This window comes from Homarus americanus, unplaced genomic scaffold (genome assembly GCF_018991925.1).
Source record: "Homarus americanus isolate GMGI-L3 unplaced genomic scaffold, GMGI_Hamer_2.0 scaffold16712, whole genome shotgun sequence".
Taxonomy (NCBI): Eukaryota; Metazoa; Arthropoda; class Malacostraca; order Decapoda; family Nephropidae; genus Homarus; species Homarus americanus.
Genome location: NW_024757794.1, coordinates 6109124 through 6126131, shown reverse-complemented (window position 1 = coordinate 6126131; position 17008 = coordinate 6109124). Strand labels below are relative to the sequence as shown.

Below are 17008 nucleotides of genomic sequence, written 5' to 3'. Positions count from 1 at the left end.
TTTTTAATTTTGACTTTGCATAGCGGTAAAACGCCTGTGGGTTTCACTTGACCTCGCTTGCAACCAGCCTCTGGAACTCCTTTTCAGCCCTTCTACACTCTATCTTTGCTTGGTTTCTGGCTCTTGCATACATCCTCCTGTCCTGCTCATAGTTTGACCCAACCCACGTCTTGAATTTCTGGGTTTTCTTCTTAACTTTGTCGACCGCCGCATGGTTCATATGTAGGGATCCCCTCGTATTCCTAGAGGCACTGGGTTTGGTCTTGGGTATATATTTATTGATCAAATGAGTCACTTTACTAGTTATGATATTCAGCGTAGTGTCTGGAATGAAGAGATATTTTTGGAATTTTTCGAATTTTAATTTTATTTTCCGGGTATTGGAAACTTCCAGGGATCTAAGATTCCGGCTATCAGGAATATTACTATGAAGATCGCAATATTGCTTATATCATCCTTGGCATCTTCAGTCCACACTCCTATCTTGTCTCCCTTGTTTCGTACACTTACGACTGCGCCACAAATGTTCTTGGAGTATTCTTCTAAGGTTTCTCCTATCATTAACATTAGCTGAAAAATAGAAAAAGCTCAAATGAACAGTCTTGCTCATCGGTAATAATTGAACAAGAGTTGAAAGTAAGAAAGTGACAATTTTGAAACAGTAATCAATGAAGACTAAGAAGTCTAAAAGAAAACCAAGGTGTGTTGCAGGGATAATACAAAGTGATTAAAAAATTCTGGAATCATTCTACTGTGCATATCATGGTCATCCTTAATATCTCTGCAATTCATATTATGATTGCAAAGTGTGAGGGGAGGATCCCTAAATACAGATTGAAGTGAAGTGGAAAACCCATGCCAAGAAAACACTAGCCTAGGCCTTTGTTCTATGTTGGCGCCCAAGATGCCGCGGGTTCCAGTTTTGAGTTAATGATATAGCCCAATTAATTTTCCCAGGAACTGGCAAACCAGACCCTTACTTTAGTATGTAATTTAGAATTAAGGTATGTAATTATAAGGCATAAAGTTACAATATATAGGAAGGTGTATGTGTGCAGGCTAAAATAATGTCAAGGTGAAAATTAAAGATCGGCACCTATAGGCCTAGGGAGGGTGAGACGCCACGCCATAGAATGTCCTGGCGTCGTCTCACCCAAGCAGGTCAGTACCCTAACGCTCGTAATACCCCACCGTACATTATAGAGGCCTATCTAGCAGTTCACAGTAAATACCTCTTAAAACCTTGCCTAATGTTATAAAGTGAATTAATAGAGTTGTAATAGTGTGTGGTGATATAAAAGTCCCTCGGGCATTATTCTCAGTCCTGGCGTCTTCTCTCACCCAAGCAGATGTACTCCGGGAGCATAGGTAGAGTCCCCAGTGAGGTCAGAGGAAGGCTCGGCCCAGCCATCATCGGCCTAACTTGAGGCACCCACGTGTTACTGTGGGGAACGCTGATGGCCACCACGCAACCTCCCTTAATATTCCACATATCAACACCCAGGAGAGAAGACAATGATTGTATTATATGAGATGCTTCTCGGTTGCCACTTAAGTGACCCCATGATACCGGACGCTGGAATAGTCCTGGTATGATTACCTGGGAAGTATCCTATCTACCTAGCAAGAGTAGAGTGTGAGTGAGGTACCTATCATGTGTACCTGGATGATACCAAGGAGTTCCATACTTGTAGGTGTGGAGTGTACCTGATATGTGGTGCTATGTAAATGTTGGTACTATCTGATGTTTGTGGGTGATATGGTAAGAAATAATGACCGAGGTAAGGAGGTCAATGATTTATGAAGAATGAAGATTAAAATTAGTTCATTTGGAGAAGGTCGTGTATTGGTGTGAAGTGTAATGACCTTAATAGTAGTTATTTTGATGAAGGTCAATTATTTTTTATTGTGACTGAACGCAATATTTTTTTATTCGGAAATAAATTAGTTAAGTCATGAATGATGTTTCATCCTTCCTTCCACTCTCGATAGGGTCAATGAAAAACCAACCCAATGCCTGGCTTGCTCTGCCAGCTACCTAAACAAGATACATACTATCCCAGGGGGTCTGGTGGCAGCGACCTTAAAGTTAGTAGTAGATTTAAGTTATCCCCTTAGGATTAGTGACCCCATAACTGGGCAGTACTGTATATCATTAGGATACAGTATTTAGTTTTCTATTTCAGTTTCTCTTTGCTCAAACTGTAAGCCCCGGATAAGCACAAACCCATATAAATTCACCAAAATAGATTGTGTTAAACATTTCTCAATACTGACAACAATTTGTTTTAATTTGTTTCAGATTGCAGTCTTCAGATTTTCAATACAGTGCTGTAGTGCATGGTCTCATAATACAAATACATTATAAATGAATGCAATTAGAAATGGATATGCTCAAGGTTAAAGAAGCCATAAGTAAAAAAAATTGTAAGGGCAAGGTTTTTCAGAGAGAAAATTGTGAACTCTTGGATCAATCTGCCAGAGTGTTGTGACGGCACTGACTGTGAGCTCTTTGTAGACCAGACTTGACCAACACTGGAGCAGGTACAGATACATTCAGGAGCTAGTGCATGCCCAGTACTTGCCAACAGTGCACAACAAAGACGTTACCAACCGCCCAAGCGGCTAATGAGCCGATCAGTGGTGAAGAGGGTAAAACTAAAAAAAAAGTGTGCTCGTGTAAAGCTCTTAGTTTGAGCAAGCAGTAAACTATAGTTGAAAAACAAGTGTTCCTATGATTCCAGGTTCCAATCGCCCTAAAAAGCAGTATCACTTGCAGGCTAATTATTTGATATTACTTTACCTTTAAATCTTATTTCTTCATTACTACAGTACTGTACATACTGTACTTACAACTTCTCTCATTTAAAAAATGGAATAATTATTATACAAAGTAATATAATAGGTTGTATCTGAGAAGGGTCTAACAGTACACTTTTGGTTGGCTGACTACAAGAGCTAACAATAATAATGTTTTTTTTTTACGGGGAATAACCCACCCAGGCACAGGTCATCGACCCACAACGGGGCCTGGGGGAGCCAAAAAATAAAGAGTGAGACACATTGTATGAGAATAGAAATACAGGAGGAGGCAGAGCATTCCACAGTTTGGCTGTGTGAGGAAAGAAGGATGTACTGTACTATAACGGGTTATTCTAGTGTGACCGACAGCCACAGAGAAACTGTGGGCACCGTGGACAAGACGAGTGTTACGAGCCCACAGCCTTGCCGGCAGTACACAGGATGACAAATCCACCGAACTTTGCCCGTTAAAGTACCTGTAATTCCTTTTTATAAAGATCTTATTCGTGATCACTTACCACTTCCAACCAGTAATTATCTAAATCTGCAGTACGCTGTTGCCTGCTGACATTGAGGAGCCAACGACCTCCATTACAGTTATTTTCATCCTCCCACATGGGTTTTATGTGCTGCTTGAACAAGGAGTAATCACGTCCATTTTTCAACAGTGAAGGAGGATCAATGTGATTATATACCCTGTAATTTAAAAGCAATTAAAGATAAATGATTTAAAACATCAATAATAAATTGCTTCTCCAAATCAAAAACTGGAATAAAAGTACCAATGAGGCCTGAGGCTCTACTAGCCATTTACTGTATCAGGAAATTAACATTATTGTCTTTGATTATACAGTAACCTTCAAGGGGTACAGTAGCTGAATGTGTACAGTACTTACCTGTTTAAAGGTTGGTTGTTGGTTTATGCCCAGGGAACCCCCCACTTCATACAGACGTGAATGGATACCTAACTTTGATGCCAGGAAAGTGAAGGCAGTTGAATGCAGTGCTGGCCCCACTGCCTTCTTGTGAACTGAGTGCTTAGTCTACAGTGGGCATCCACACTGTCCCTAATGGGCTGTCAGGCCAGAGAGAGCCAATTTAACTATAATCACAAGCTATGTCCTCCTTGTGACATTTCATAGAAATACTACTACAGTAGTAACCACCTAATCCTCCCCGACTTACGACGGGGTTAGGGACCCAAATCCAGGTCGTAAGCCGAAAATGCTTAAATAATACATAGAAAATCTAAAATGGGTGTCTCTTTTTCTTCTCAGCACCACAAAACTCTCACTTTTAAACTTGCCAGCCATTTTAAAGGGAATTACAAACGAAAATTTTGTCAGTAGACAGCGCGATCACTAATGTCTGACTGGGGTACCTCCACCACTGTTTGCTCCTCCTCTGTTGTAGTTTGCTCCTCCTCCGTTACTGTTTACTCCTCCTCGGCTGCTTTGTGCTCCTCCTCGACTGCCGGCTGGTGAAGAAGCTGCTTCTGCCGTCCCCCAACGAAAAAATTAATCCAGTGTTGACTGCTTGGTGCTACTCTTCTTCTTCTCCTTATAGATCTCAGTGTAAAAACCAAGACTGTCCTCAATACTGCGTTGAACCTTTGAGCTACGTTCTCTGTTTGGGTCGTCATCTATAAGGATTTGCATTGCTTGCTGGAACATGTTGAACACTTCTGCAGTCCTTGTGGAAGTTAGCGTTCGTTGAGTTTCTTCTTCATCATCGTCTTCAACGGGACTGTGTTCTGTTAGTTGTTGCAAATCTTTGTTGGTGAGCTCTTCTGTATGGGATGCCAGGACGTCCTCAATATCCTCTGATTCCAGCTCATCAAAGCCTGCCTGTCTAGCCAAGCAGAGGATATCGCCTATTCACTGCTGTGACTAAGTCCATGAATTCTGTAAAACTGTTGACGCACTCGGGCGACAATTTACCCCACACACCATTCAGGCAGCTTTCTGAAACTTCTTCCCATGCCTTGCCAATGTTATCAATTGCATAAAGAATGTTGAAGCCACACCAATATTCTCGGATCGTATGTTTATTTTCTCCGTCTGTAGCCTTGAACAGCTGGGCCATGGTACGGCATGAATAATACGCCTTGAATGCAGCGATGATGCCTTGGTCCATAGGCTGCATCAGTGCTGTCGTGGTGGGAGGCAGGAATACAACTTTTACACTGTCATGCAAGTAGTCGAGATTGGGAGGATGAGCTGGAGCATTGTCAAGGATCAGAAGAATTTTGAAGTTAAGGTTCTCCTTGGCACAGTATTCCTTCAGTGCAGGGACTGCGTACACGTTTAACCACTGGCTAAATATGGTGCCGGTTATCCATGCCTTCTTATTTGCCTTGTAAATCACAAGAAGGTGATCCTAGAATAACCTCTTAGGACCCGTGGGATGACAGCGCGAGAAATCAGCATAGGCTTCAGCTTGAAGGCACCGGCAGCGTTCGTGCCAAGCAGCAGCGTCAAGCGGTCTTTTGCCACTTTAAAACCTGGCGCTCTTTTCTCCTCCTTGGAAATATCGGTCCTCTCAGGCATCCTCTTCCACATTGAAGACTTGCTTCGATGAGTAGCTTCCTTCCTGGATAATCCGTTTGAATTCTGGCGGGAATGTCTCGGCAGCAACCGTATCTGAACTGGCAGCTTCACCAGTCATCTTAATATTGTGGAAGTTATACCTGTGCTTAAATCATTGTAACCAGCCTTGGCTGGCCGTAAAGGTATCATCCTTCGATCCTTCACCCTCTTCTGCCTTTATGTTGTCAAACACTTGTTTGATCTGGCCTTATTTTGGATAACCATAAGGTTCACAGGTGTATTGCGTTGATTCTGGTCCTCCATCCACATAGCCAGTATCTTTACCACTTTTTCTATCACAGTACTTCTATTACGAGTTGTCTTATTTGCACTAAGAGAAGAACCACTTCCAGCACTAACCTTAATCTTGTCAGCGTTGGTCCAATTAGTATACACCGTTGTGGGGGTTAGACCAAGCACAGCGGCTATGTCCACAGCACGTTCCCCTTTTTCAAATCAGGTTAATACATCCATTTTCGTAACAAGGGTAATGGTCTTATGTTGCCTCTTCACTACACTAGCATCAGTAGCACTTTATGGGTGCTTGGAAGCCATTTTGAATGGTTAGAGTACAGTTTTAGAGCAAAAGCACTTAAGCACACACGAATGATGTGAAGTAGTAACAGATGTGAAGTCATAACAGAGACTGGTTTGGCGTCGCTTGGAGATGCTGTGACGTTCGACGAGTGAGGGCAGTGCGGCCAGACAAGAGCGGATGATGTGCCGTAGAAAGTAGTCCGTGACGACGCAAAACGACGTAGTATCGGATAACAGGGACGTTAAGCGAATTTTTGGTCTCTAAAGTTTAGTGACATAGTACTGAAACAACGTTAAGCGGACGACGTTATACGAGGACTTACTGTACTTGCCAACAGTGTGTAACAATGATGTGACTGACCGCCCAAGTGGCCTATGAGTCGATCAGTAGCGAAGAGTATAAAGTAATAATTTGTGAACCTCACTTCCTTGTCAACATAAACTCCCAGGTTCTTTTCACTTTTGCTTCCAATTACTATACTGTAATGATGTTTCTTCATCAAGTTGGGACACAAGATACACCTCCTTACTACTGGTACAAATTAGGTACATCATCTTGTATTTCATGTTGCTGACTCTAAGCAGCCATTCCTTTGACCACTTCCGAAGCCAACAGAGATCTTACTGTAATGCTTCACAGTCTATTTAGTTCTTAATTTCCCTGAATAGCTTAATATCTTCTGCAAACATTTGGGTTGGTGTTAGGAAGGGCATCCCATAAAACTTTGCCTCATGGTGCTTGATGACAACTGGGTCACCATTCTAGAACTGTGCTCAGCAGCTCATCCCCAGGTCTCTGCTGCTTTTTCTGGGTTGGCACTATGGAATTACAGTGGATAGAGAGGAGATCTCATTCTGATTTTACCCAGCAGCCGCCGTCAGGTAATTGTGGCCATAAAATGTCGATAATGATAATGGCTAATAATATTTTAAACAAATGCATATTTTTTAAAAATAATTTTTGCCACTTATTAGCTTACTAGTCGTTTGGGCGCTCTATCCAGTGTTAGTACAGGAGGAAACTTGTGATGTCTGGTATTGTCACACTCGATAACACCCTTCTCACGTGTGTCTGGGCTGAGGCTCGAACCCTTGACATACTGGTGAGAGTTACGTGCGTTACCACTGTACCACAAACACCCCCAGCACATCATCAGCCCCGTCATACTGCCCTGTGGTACACCACTCATCACGGGTACAAATGATAATTTTATGTCATTAATCACTACACAATGCTTGCAGTCACTAAAAAAAATACCCAATAACATTGTTCTGTGTTTGTTTGGTAGACATGGTAATTTTCATTAGGTAAACTTAAAATGTGGCTTTTTAGATCCAACTGATTTTTTTTCTTAATGTAAAAACTTATTATGGATTTCCAAAAAGCTACTTTTATAGGTACAGTACTGTACAGTTTCTTCATACAGAATAACTTCTGCCAAATTATTCAATAGATGACATACATTTTGTTAGAAAAAACATTGTAACCAGCATCTAAAGCTAATTAATGAATTATACCATACTTTACGGCATGTAATACACACCTTTTTGTCTGAAAAATGGCTAATAAATCAGCCTGGGTCCTATATGTGAAGTTGCTGTCTCTTGCAAGCTAATGAATACCCCTGTTGCTGCTCTCCAGTAGGCTAAATTCTACCTAACCCAACTCTAGAATTAAAATTATGTTATTGCTTACCTGAACACATTATTATTTTTTTTATTAATTAAAAAATAATTATTGTAAATATAAAAGGTCGATCTATAACTACTCTGTACTGTACTGATGATGATAACCTGAGACGATTAACGTCTGTACGGCAGACACCCAACTCTTCAAAGATAGCTAGACAGTAACCATTTCTGAACTCTTACAATACAATATTTATTTTGCAATCTACAAATACCTGATACAAATGAAGATTTACAGATATCTTTCTTTTCACATTTACATCTGTTAAATTCGCTGGCGGCATTGTAGCCAGGTTAGAATCGTCTCTGTAACCCGGCTACTGGGCCAAGCTGTTGTTTTTCAACTCGTATTTTCGGGGAGATATACGTAACTTTCTTCATTTATTTTTACTGATATACAGTATAGTCTGCATTTACGCGGTCAATTAAACCCGTGGAGGTCCGCGTAAAATGAGAAATGCGTAAACGAAATAACAGAACATAATTATGGGTTTAATTGAAATAGAGACTGGGCCGACCCCCAAACTACACTTTTTCCGACACAATACGTACGTTGTAGTAAAAAAACATCTGAATTTTATAATAGTATGCACACACAATTAATATTTAAGAGAAATATCAATAATATTAGGTATTTTAACACTTACGTTAGTAGAAAAGATGGCTGGGCACAAGGGGATGGGGAGTTGGTTCCAAGGCAGAGGGCAGATTATTGGCCCTCACTGGTATCACTGGTACCACTATCCACCACAGAGGCTTGCAGGGCCTCTTTGTCAAACCCCTCAAAGTCCGTACCCTCACTATCACTGACTTGGGCCGGCTGTGGTGGGTGGCGGGTGAAGAACTCGGTAATATTTTGATGACTGGGCGACCTTGTGCGCACCCTGCCCGCGCCGCTTCCCGCGTAAATGATGAAATTTACTGCGTAATTAAAACATTTCATTCTAGCAAGGCACCGCGTAAATGACCAAACACGTAAACAAAATCCGCGTAAATCCAGACAATACTGTACATGCACACAGCATCCTACATATATATTGTGAAAAAAGTAAAAGAAATAATTGTCCTAAAGGCAAACACATAAAAGGAATATTGTATACATTTCTTTGCAACTGAGTTAGCTGGCGAAGTGGGGGGAGCAGGAGGATGGCTGGGCAGTTGGTGGTAGGGGGGAGCGTTGCTAGGGAATCAGCAGAGGTAGGGTTGCTCTTGCTATAGTAAACAGGGAGTACAGAATACAGATGTACAGTAAACCCTCTATAACTCGGTATTTGACAACTCGGAATTTCATAAAACTCGGCATGGATATGGTCTCGGAATGTATTATAGTATAACCCGGGAAATGCAGAGATATATAAAATTATCTTGGAAAATCTCGGCATATCTGGCCACCTGCATCACCTACCATGCCTGTGTCACCTACCATACCTCCGTGTCACCTACCATGCATCTGTCACCTACCATACATCTGTATCACCTACTATGATGCTTCATTCTTCGGCTGCAGTGCTGGTGTTATTTTTTTACATTTAGTTATTACATGTACACATATATGGGTCAATAAATCTTTTATTGTTGTATTTTTGTAGGAGGGGGAAAATGCCTTGATAAGTCGGAATTTGGGATAACTCAGCAAGGCCAGAGCCCCATATGTGCCAAGTTATCAAGGTTTTACTGTATATGGAAATGGCGAGTGTTAAACTTTTATTTGGCTTTTATTTAATGGTTTGGCAATAGAGTCTTTTTTGTTGTAACTTATTTATTGGTGTTATTTTTATTTATTCCTCACATTTACTGATACTATACACATGTATATTGTTTGAAGAAAACTATGGATATACAGTACTGTAGGAGGAAAATACACACAAAAGTTTTTCCTAAATACTCCCTGTTAAAATGGGGAGTGCATCTTCTATGACCGTGCGTCTTAAGTGCCGTGAAATAAGGTACACTGTATTGTACTGTACAGTACTACCAGCTAATTCTAGTAACAATTAACTCACGCCCAAAAATCTTCAATTGTGTTAAAGCTGGCTACTAGCATCTGGCAGTCCTCCCAAGTTTTGGTGGGGTCAATCTTAAAGAACCAGAGAGTCCATGTGTTTTCCAGAGGGTGTTTGATCAATACGTCAGGAGAAACTTCCAGCTCCCCCTCTACCTCTACTTCACTGTATTGCTGTTTTTCTGCATTCTGAAAAATATTAACCACAAATAAGACTACTATAGAGAAGTACAAGTAATATAGTACGATAATAAGAAAGAATTAACAAGCATTCTGTTGACGTATTCACCAAATGATAAACTTGACACAAAAAAAACAGCTTGGAGGTGTTGGTGGTACTGCGTTAACGTGCATATCTCTCACAAATATGTCAAGTGTTTGAGTCCTGTTTGCCCGACACATGTGAGAAGAGTGTTATCTAGCGTGACCGTACCAAATGTCACGGGTTTCCAGGGGCAGATCAGGGGGTATCCTGGGGTCCGGAACCCCCGTTTCATCATCAAAATTCCAGTACCTGCACTTTTTCTTTAATATAGTATTGTACTCAAGTGTTTTTGTATACTAGTAAAAAGTAATTAATACTGACTTCGGAATATCTCATAGTATGAAGTGCACATGGCTTCAAAATGCCCATAATATTGGCCAGATTTAAAAAAATATTCTGGGGAGGCATACAGTGCCCCTCCAAAAAACTCCCCAGCTGAGTGGGCTCACTGTGCTTGCCATGTTCCCCCACTCACAATTTCTTGGACGCCCCCCCCCCCCTTGATATTCCTGGATCCGCCCCTGGTTTCCCGGATTCTGGTTTCCTGCTGTATAAACACTGGATAGACCAACCGCCCAAATGGCTAGTAAGCTGATCAGTGGTGAAATGATAAATAAAACAATTCACATATGTACTGTATCTGAAACAGTCCAGTGATGTTCAGGTAGTATATCAAAGTTAAATTACTGGCATACCAAAATTTACAAAAGGGTCTCACTCCTTAAAAAAAAAAAAATTATATCAGGTTAAATTTTCCCATAATCTTTCATTAGTAAAACTGTGATACAGTCATATGAAAAAAAAAATCTTAAAATGCTACATAGCATAATTTTATTGACAAATCTTGGAGTACTGTACACAATGATTATAAGCCAATAATAAACCTATTAAGTGAATTACAGGGTACAACTGCACATGCAGTGGAGGACACTGAAATTACAGTATTGAGAAACTGTGCAACTGGTTGCAATGCATTTTTTCTAGTGTTGCTAACCATATTTGCCTTGAGAAAACAAACTTGCTGGTATATTAAATCTGCAGTAATTCAAGACATTCACCTTTTTTATGTTGTAGCAGTCGGTTACATTTTTTTAATCTGATATCAAAAGTGATAATACCTGGTCAGTAATTGAGAAATGCACTGAAAATTATGATGCATAGAAAAAAGGAAGATTAATATGGCAAACAGGCAATAAATGAAGCAGCCCTAATACTTTTGAATTAGAAAGTTATTATATTAATGTACCATTTTTCATATTTATATACTATGTATAACTGATTGATCTACTCTCTTGCAAAACATAGAAAATATAATAATATATCTTGATGATTAGTAACATTAAAAATAGGCAATAATTTACAACAGTGTATGTTGTCATAGCAACAAACGTTGTAAATAATTTTATGACAGCACACATACCAGCAAAACTTAACTGATCCAAACTAGACATAATTTAACTTATAATCATTAAGTTATGTCTAGGTTCAGTTACTTCATGGGTGCCCTCATAAGTTTAATTTTTACATAGGATATGTGCACCTGGCTCTAGTAGATCTAGTAAAATTAAACAGAGATTCAAACCCAGGTCTTTAGACAGTATTTTTAATTTTGTTTCTCTCATTACTTGACTTAGCCCACAAACACAGGTTGCCATTCATTTATAGTACGTACTGCAGTAGCTACTACTGTAGTACAGTAGGTGGGACAGATTCTCTATATCATAATCTTATGAAATTTGGGTAATCCTGGAGCAGATGGCTAACACTAAAATGTGCTGTCTGATTTCGTTCATTTTTTTCACACATGTTCTTTGGATGATTCTAATTAATAAAAATGATACAACAACTTTCTCTTTTAATTTTAAGTATTTTTTCTCTATGATCATAAATCACCTGTAGTGAACAAGGTATGAAGGATGAGAGAAATTGCAGGGTAAAACAGTGAAAACTTATTATATGACACTAAAATGATGTTTATACGTGCTTTGAGTTCAACAAAATTAATTAATTACCATAAATTTTCCGACACATGCTGTCATCTGCTTATTGTTAGTTTACGTGCAACAACCGAGCCACTTGGTTCAAGCATACTTACCCGGTACGTCCACAAAAAAACTTAAATTTACACCATGCCACTTCAGGAAAGTTGCTTTCAGGGGTACCAGATACCAAAGTACATAAATTCTTTCCGTTTAATAAGCCAGGGGGCCTGGGGCCCCAGTTAGAAAGTTAAGAAAGGTTATGTAGGTTTCTTTGGTTGGTTAGGTCATGTTCTATTCAGTCCTGTGCAATGCCGTGTCGTTTTTATCATGTAGTGGATATTTTGCCATGACTGGCTAAGTTCCTACTAACGCTATTTTACCTTTAGTGCGCTCCGATTGGTCAAGTACTTTCTGTATATTATGACGGGGAGTCTGCCCCCCGTCTAGGAAGTTAGGTACCGCTAGGTAGGTTTCTTTGGTTAGTTAGGTCAGGTTCTATTAGGTTCTAGTAAATGTCACCTCTTTCATAATGATAAGAGCATCTGTGGAAAAAATTACCCAAAATTGAACAACTCCTGGTTAGGTATGTTTATAGCTACACAACGATCAACTCACAGTGAAATAAATGCCAATTGCCACCAGTCATGGTCACATATCATTCTCGCGTTGTTCACTAGTAATGGACGATGAGCCAATTCCAATACGGTAAAATAGCATTAGTAGGAACTTAGCCGGTCATGGCAAAATATCCACTGAATTTTTATTACTATCATCCTAAGAATATCTGTGGAAAAATGGTAATTATTGACGAATGACCAGCGGCCGATTTTTCATAAAAAAAAAGTATAAAAACGCCGTTTTATAGTGGACACTGTTGTAGTTTGTGTAAATGTGTTTAAATGTGGTTATTTCTAAATTAAAATTAACCCAACCTTAGTATATGTGAAAAACAAAAACCTAACCTTAGTACTGTATATGTGAAAAACAAATAGCAGAAGTGTTGTTAGAAGACCTCACGAACCTAACCGAACCTACCTAACCTTACCTAATTTCCTAGCGGGTGGGGGGAGTCGGTGTATTAAACAGAAAGAACTTACTATGATATGGTGTAATTTTACGTTTTTTGTGGAAATGAGAGCAGCCATCCATACTGAACGGTTTTTAAGCATACACTGAGCATCGGCGTTGATCAAGCCCAGGCAGCGGAGTCTTTTGAAATACGTCAATATGATTGGCCGTTTACATCCTGGGATGAGACGTCACCGCTGCATTACCGCCGAGAAGACAATGTATTGCACCTAGGCGCCTACTTATCTACCAAACGAAGCATTTGCACAAGAAATGATTATTATAACAGAACTCACTGATGAAAATAAAGTATGAAAATAAACAGTAAAACAAATAACTCGTCCGTGGGTCAGTCGTCAATATAAACCCCAAAAATTAACAAAATCAATCAACAGGTTCTGGTCTTATCCATCTGCTGCGGGATTACCGAAATTTGAAATTCTTAAGCATTGATCTAGGGTACAGGCTTTATCATGTGAAAATTGATTGTCAAAAATGGAAAATGCTGAAGAGATTATTTGAAATGAGTTTGCATGGAAAAGTAGTTTTATTGACTGAAGACCAATTAATCTTCCCCAACCTCCCACCAAACACTGGATTAGGCAAAGTTTGATGATATCAGAGATTTTAAATTGTTAAGCTATGTTATAATTTGGAGGGTTGTATTATTGCTGCAAGACTTTAGTGCTTCACTGATTTCAGTTCCAGGTTCTAGTGGTGCATTAACGTATACCTTCCAGCATCAAGACTTTATTAACCCAATTAATAGCACTTTACACCAGCAATTAATTACCATGGTACACCACATAAAGTTCCTTAGAAAGCAATGTCAACTTTTCCGCAACTGAGCTGCCTGCCAGGAGTGTTGTTGGTTTTCGTATCTTTTCTCATGTATATCAAGGAAAATGACCCAATATTATTAAAACACAAATTATATCACCTTTAACACAAAGTAGAAACCAAACAAATGTTAAACGAAAATAATATGCCTATATATATATACAGAAATAAGCACGTACCATGATGTAGGGACTGGTGAAGCTCTTAAGAAGTTATCCGTGAGCGTTGAGTAGCGAGATGCGCAATATATATATATATTTTTTTATTCTCTTAGCCGCCCGGGCAATCGGTCACGTCTCTGTTACTCACTGTTAGCAAGTACTGGGCATGCACCGGCTCCTGAATGTACCTGAACCTGCTCCAGTGTTCAGGGCCGGATTCAGGAGTGGGCAAAGTGGACAGCTACCCAGGGGCCTCCACAATCTGGGGGCCTCCACATATTAAAATTTTGATTTATTTGTTTATTCATTTGGATTATTTTTATTTTCATTCTTTAAAATTCATGTTTATCTATTCCATCACGTAAAACTATGTTCAACAAGAAGCGTGATAGAAATTAGGCTAGCTACTCCTTGAAATTCATGAATAATGCAAAGAATCATCTCTCTGTAATAACTAATAATACATTCTTTTCTGTTAAGTCTCTTGAAAATTTTTGACATGTGTGGTAGTAGCTATATCAGGGCTGGTCGACTTGAAACCACATGAATGACTCCAGTCATGTCTCACTTGTGTGTGTGTGTGTGTGTGTGTTGGAATTTGTACACTATCAATAAATATACAGTTAATTAAAAATTTCTCAATGTTTTAATTTCCTCAATATAACTGCATATGGCTTCAAAATTCTCCAAAGAAGTGTTCAAATTTCAAAATTTTCCCGGGGGGCTTACAACGCCCCCCGGAAATCCCAGATGTTTGGGCTCGCTTCACTCGCCACCCCACCCTCTTGGGTAGTTATAATGAGGGGGGTCTCCACAAAGAGGCTGCCCATGGGCCTCCACAGGTCTAAATCCGACACTGGCAGTGTTGGTCAAGTCTGGTCTTGAAAGAGCTCACACTCGGTGCCGTCACAACACTTTCTGGTAGATTGTTCCAAGAGTTTGTAGTGGATTTCTCCCCTTCAAATGCTGTTCGTCGCCGAGTAGCCGACCCCACCAATTCCCCAGTGTATGCCTCATGGTCTAGGTCAACCAGCGCCGCCATACATCACGGAGCGGGGGTCAACTACTAAGCCACGCCTACCCCCGCTATTTAAGACCTGACCTCGTGGTGACCTGCCTCTTTCTACCTACAGCCGCAGCCAGCAACACCTCCTCCTCCGCCGCTGCCTGGCGGCCCTCGCTCCTCCTCCGCCTGCCTGGCGGTCCTCTCTCCCGCTGGCGAGCATGGCGACCCACGAGCTGTCCTTCTCTGAGCATCCTCACCAACCAGCTCTCTCTACATCACGCTTGTAACCATGCTGCCTTCCCAGCACCAAGCTGCATTGTGCATCCAATACAACATGTATATAGAGAGCACATTGTGAGTTTCCTTTCTCCATTCCATCCTGAGTGTGAACCAAACAATCTCATACCCCACAAATGGTGACCCCCGGAGATTCGCACTCACACAGGATTGAGGAGAAACTGATCACGCTCCCAGTCTTCAAACAACATGGAAGACTGGCTTATCCACACAGAAGCAGTTCTCATCGGCTCCTCCTCCACCTGCCTGGCGGTCGTCGCTCCCGCCGGCGAGCATGGCGACCCACAGGCTGGTCCTCCCCTGAGCATCCTCACCAACCAGCTCTCTCTACATCACGCTTGTAACCATGCTGCCTTCCCAGCACCAAGCTGCATTGTACATCCAATACAACATGTATATAGAGAGCACATTGTGAGTTTCCTTTCTCCATCCCATCCTGAGTGTGAACCAAACATCACATACCCCACAAGTTCACAACTCTCACTCCGAAAAAGTTTGCCCTCACAGTTTTCTGGACTTGCAGATTCTTCAATCTTGAGCTGTGACCTCTTGTGGGGCGAGTGTCCGCCAGCTCCAAGTAAGACACTCGACTGAGTAGTGCCCCTTGAGATGCTTATACACCTCATTTAGGTCACCCCTTGCCCGTCTGTAGTATATGCTAGGAAAGTTCAGGCGCTCCAAATCTCTCAGGGTAACTGAGGAATCGAAGTGCAGGCACCAGTCTGGTGGCCCTCCTTTGAACATTTTCAACCAACTGACAGTCCCTAGCATATCTCGGGGACCAGACGGGGTGACAGAACTCCAGATGGGGAAGCACTTGACTCATGAAGATCGTTACGAAGGACGGACCGTCTAGATATCTGAACGACCTTCTTATACGACCCTGTATGCATACTATGTATGCTGTATGTATATTATGTATGTGTATTATGTATGTGCTCCATTTATATACATTATTTATTCAGCCTAGCTAGCAGCGTGTAGCAATGTATTTACCATGTCCCACACGCTTAATTAATGTGCCTGGCGACATATGGAAGCTGCTAATGTATCACTTACCACATGTTGCCCTAAAAGGCTAGTTGACCCCCAGACAGAGTAAGGAGCGCCACCTCCCTTGTGTATCTGTTTATCCAGGAAATAGAACTTGATACCCAGAACACATGCATGGCGCAGTGAGTCATTTTACTGGATCATTATACAAGTGAAGTGTAAAGTTTGTGGCAAGACCGGCTTATGGACCCCTGCTTTGTGTCAACCACCGCTAATGGCCGTCTCTTCAAAGAATTTATAGCAACTTTGAGCAGTGTCAGTGACAGTGATTTCCTGTGAAGTGTATAGTGCATTGTGTGTTTAGTGCCATAACTGTGTGACCTTGTTCTAAAGGATTCCCAAGGTAAAAGGCATGTTCTGGGCATTTGTGAGGAGTAGAGTTGAGTACACTTCCCCCCGCCATGCCTGGAGGGTAACTGATGAAGTGAGTCGCCGCCTCCACCCCTCCACCCCCTCACAGCGAAACACTGCCCAAGGCGCTCACACACACACACACACACGTACGAACACACTGACTGCGGCCATCCCTTTATATATATTTTATATATATAATCTACTTATCTGTGCATTTAATTAATTTTTTTGTCTCAGATCTTGTTGATACGACGGGCTGACCGGTCAACACTGATTTAAGACACAGTACACAGATTAAGTTATTATGTCTGTGCCTTATGCAGTCGTGGAGCCAACGCCTGGATGAGTCAGTCGGATGACAGCT

General features: G+C 41.0%; 1 protein-coding gene across 1 annotated transcript; it reads right to left on the bottom strand.

The window, feature by feature from the left end:
• Positions 1-366: 366 nt before the first annotated feature.
• Positions 367-10344, bottom strand: LOC121857667 (eukaryotic translation initiation factor 4E-like). The gene is made up of 4 exons (XM_042353727.1): positions 10333-10344; positions 9620-9807; positions 3321-3498; positions 367-570 (listed from the first exon to the last, which is right to left on the bottom strand). Exons 1-4 carry the CDS (start codon positions 10342-10344, stop codon positions 367-369), a joined length of 582 nt encoding a protein of 193 aa, XP_042209661.1.
• Between the last annotated feature and the right edge of the window lie 6664 nt (positions 10345-17008).

What these genes read in the sequence shown, in the direction of transcription:
- LOC121857667 (XM_042353727.1), bottom strand. An exon ending in ACAATTGAAGATTTTTGGGC is followed by an intron (nt 3,499 to 9,619) that starts GTGAGTTAATTG and finishes TTTAAATTACAG; the next exon opens with GGTATATAATCACATTGATC. An exon ending in ATAATTACTGGTTGGAAGTG is followed by an intron (nt 571 to 3,320) that starts GTAAGTGATCAC and finishes TCTATTTTTCAG; the next exon opens with CTAATGTTAATGATAGGAGA.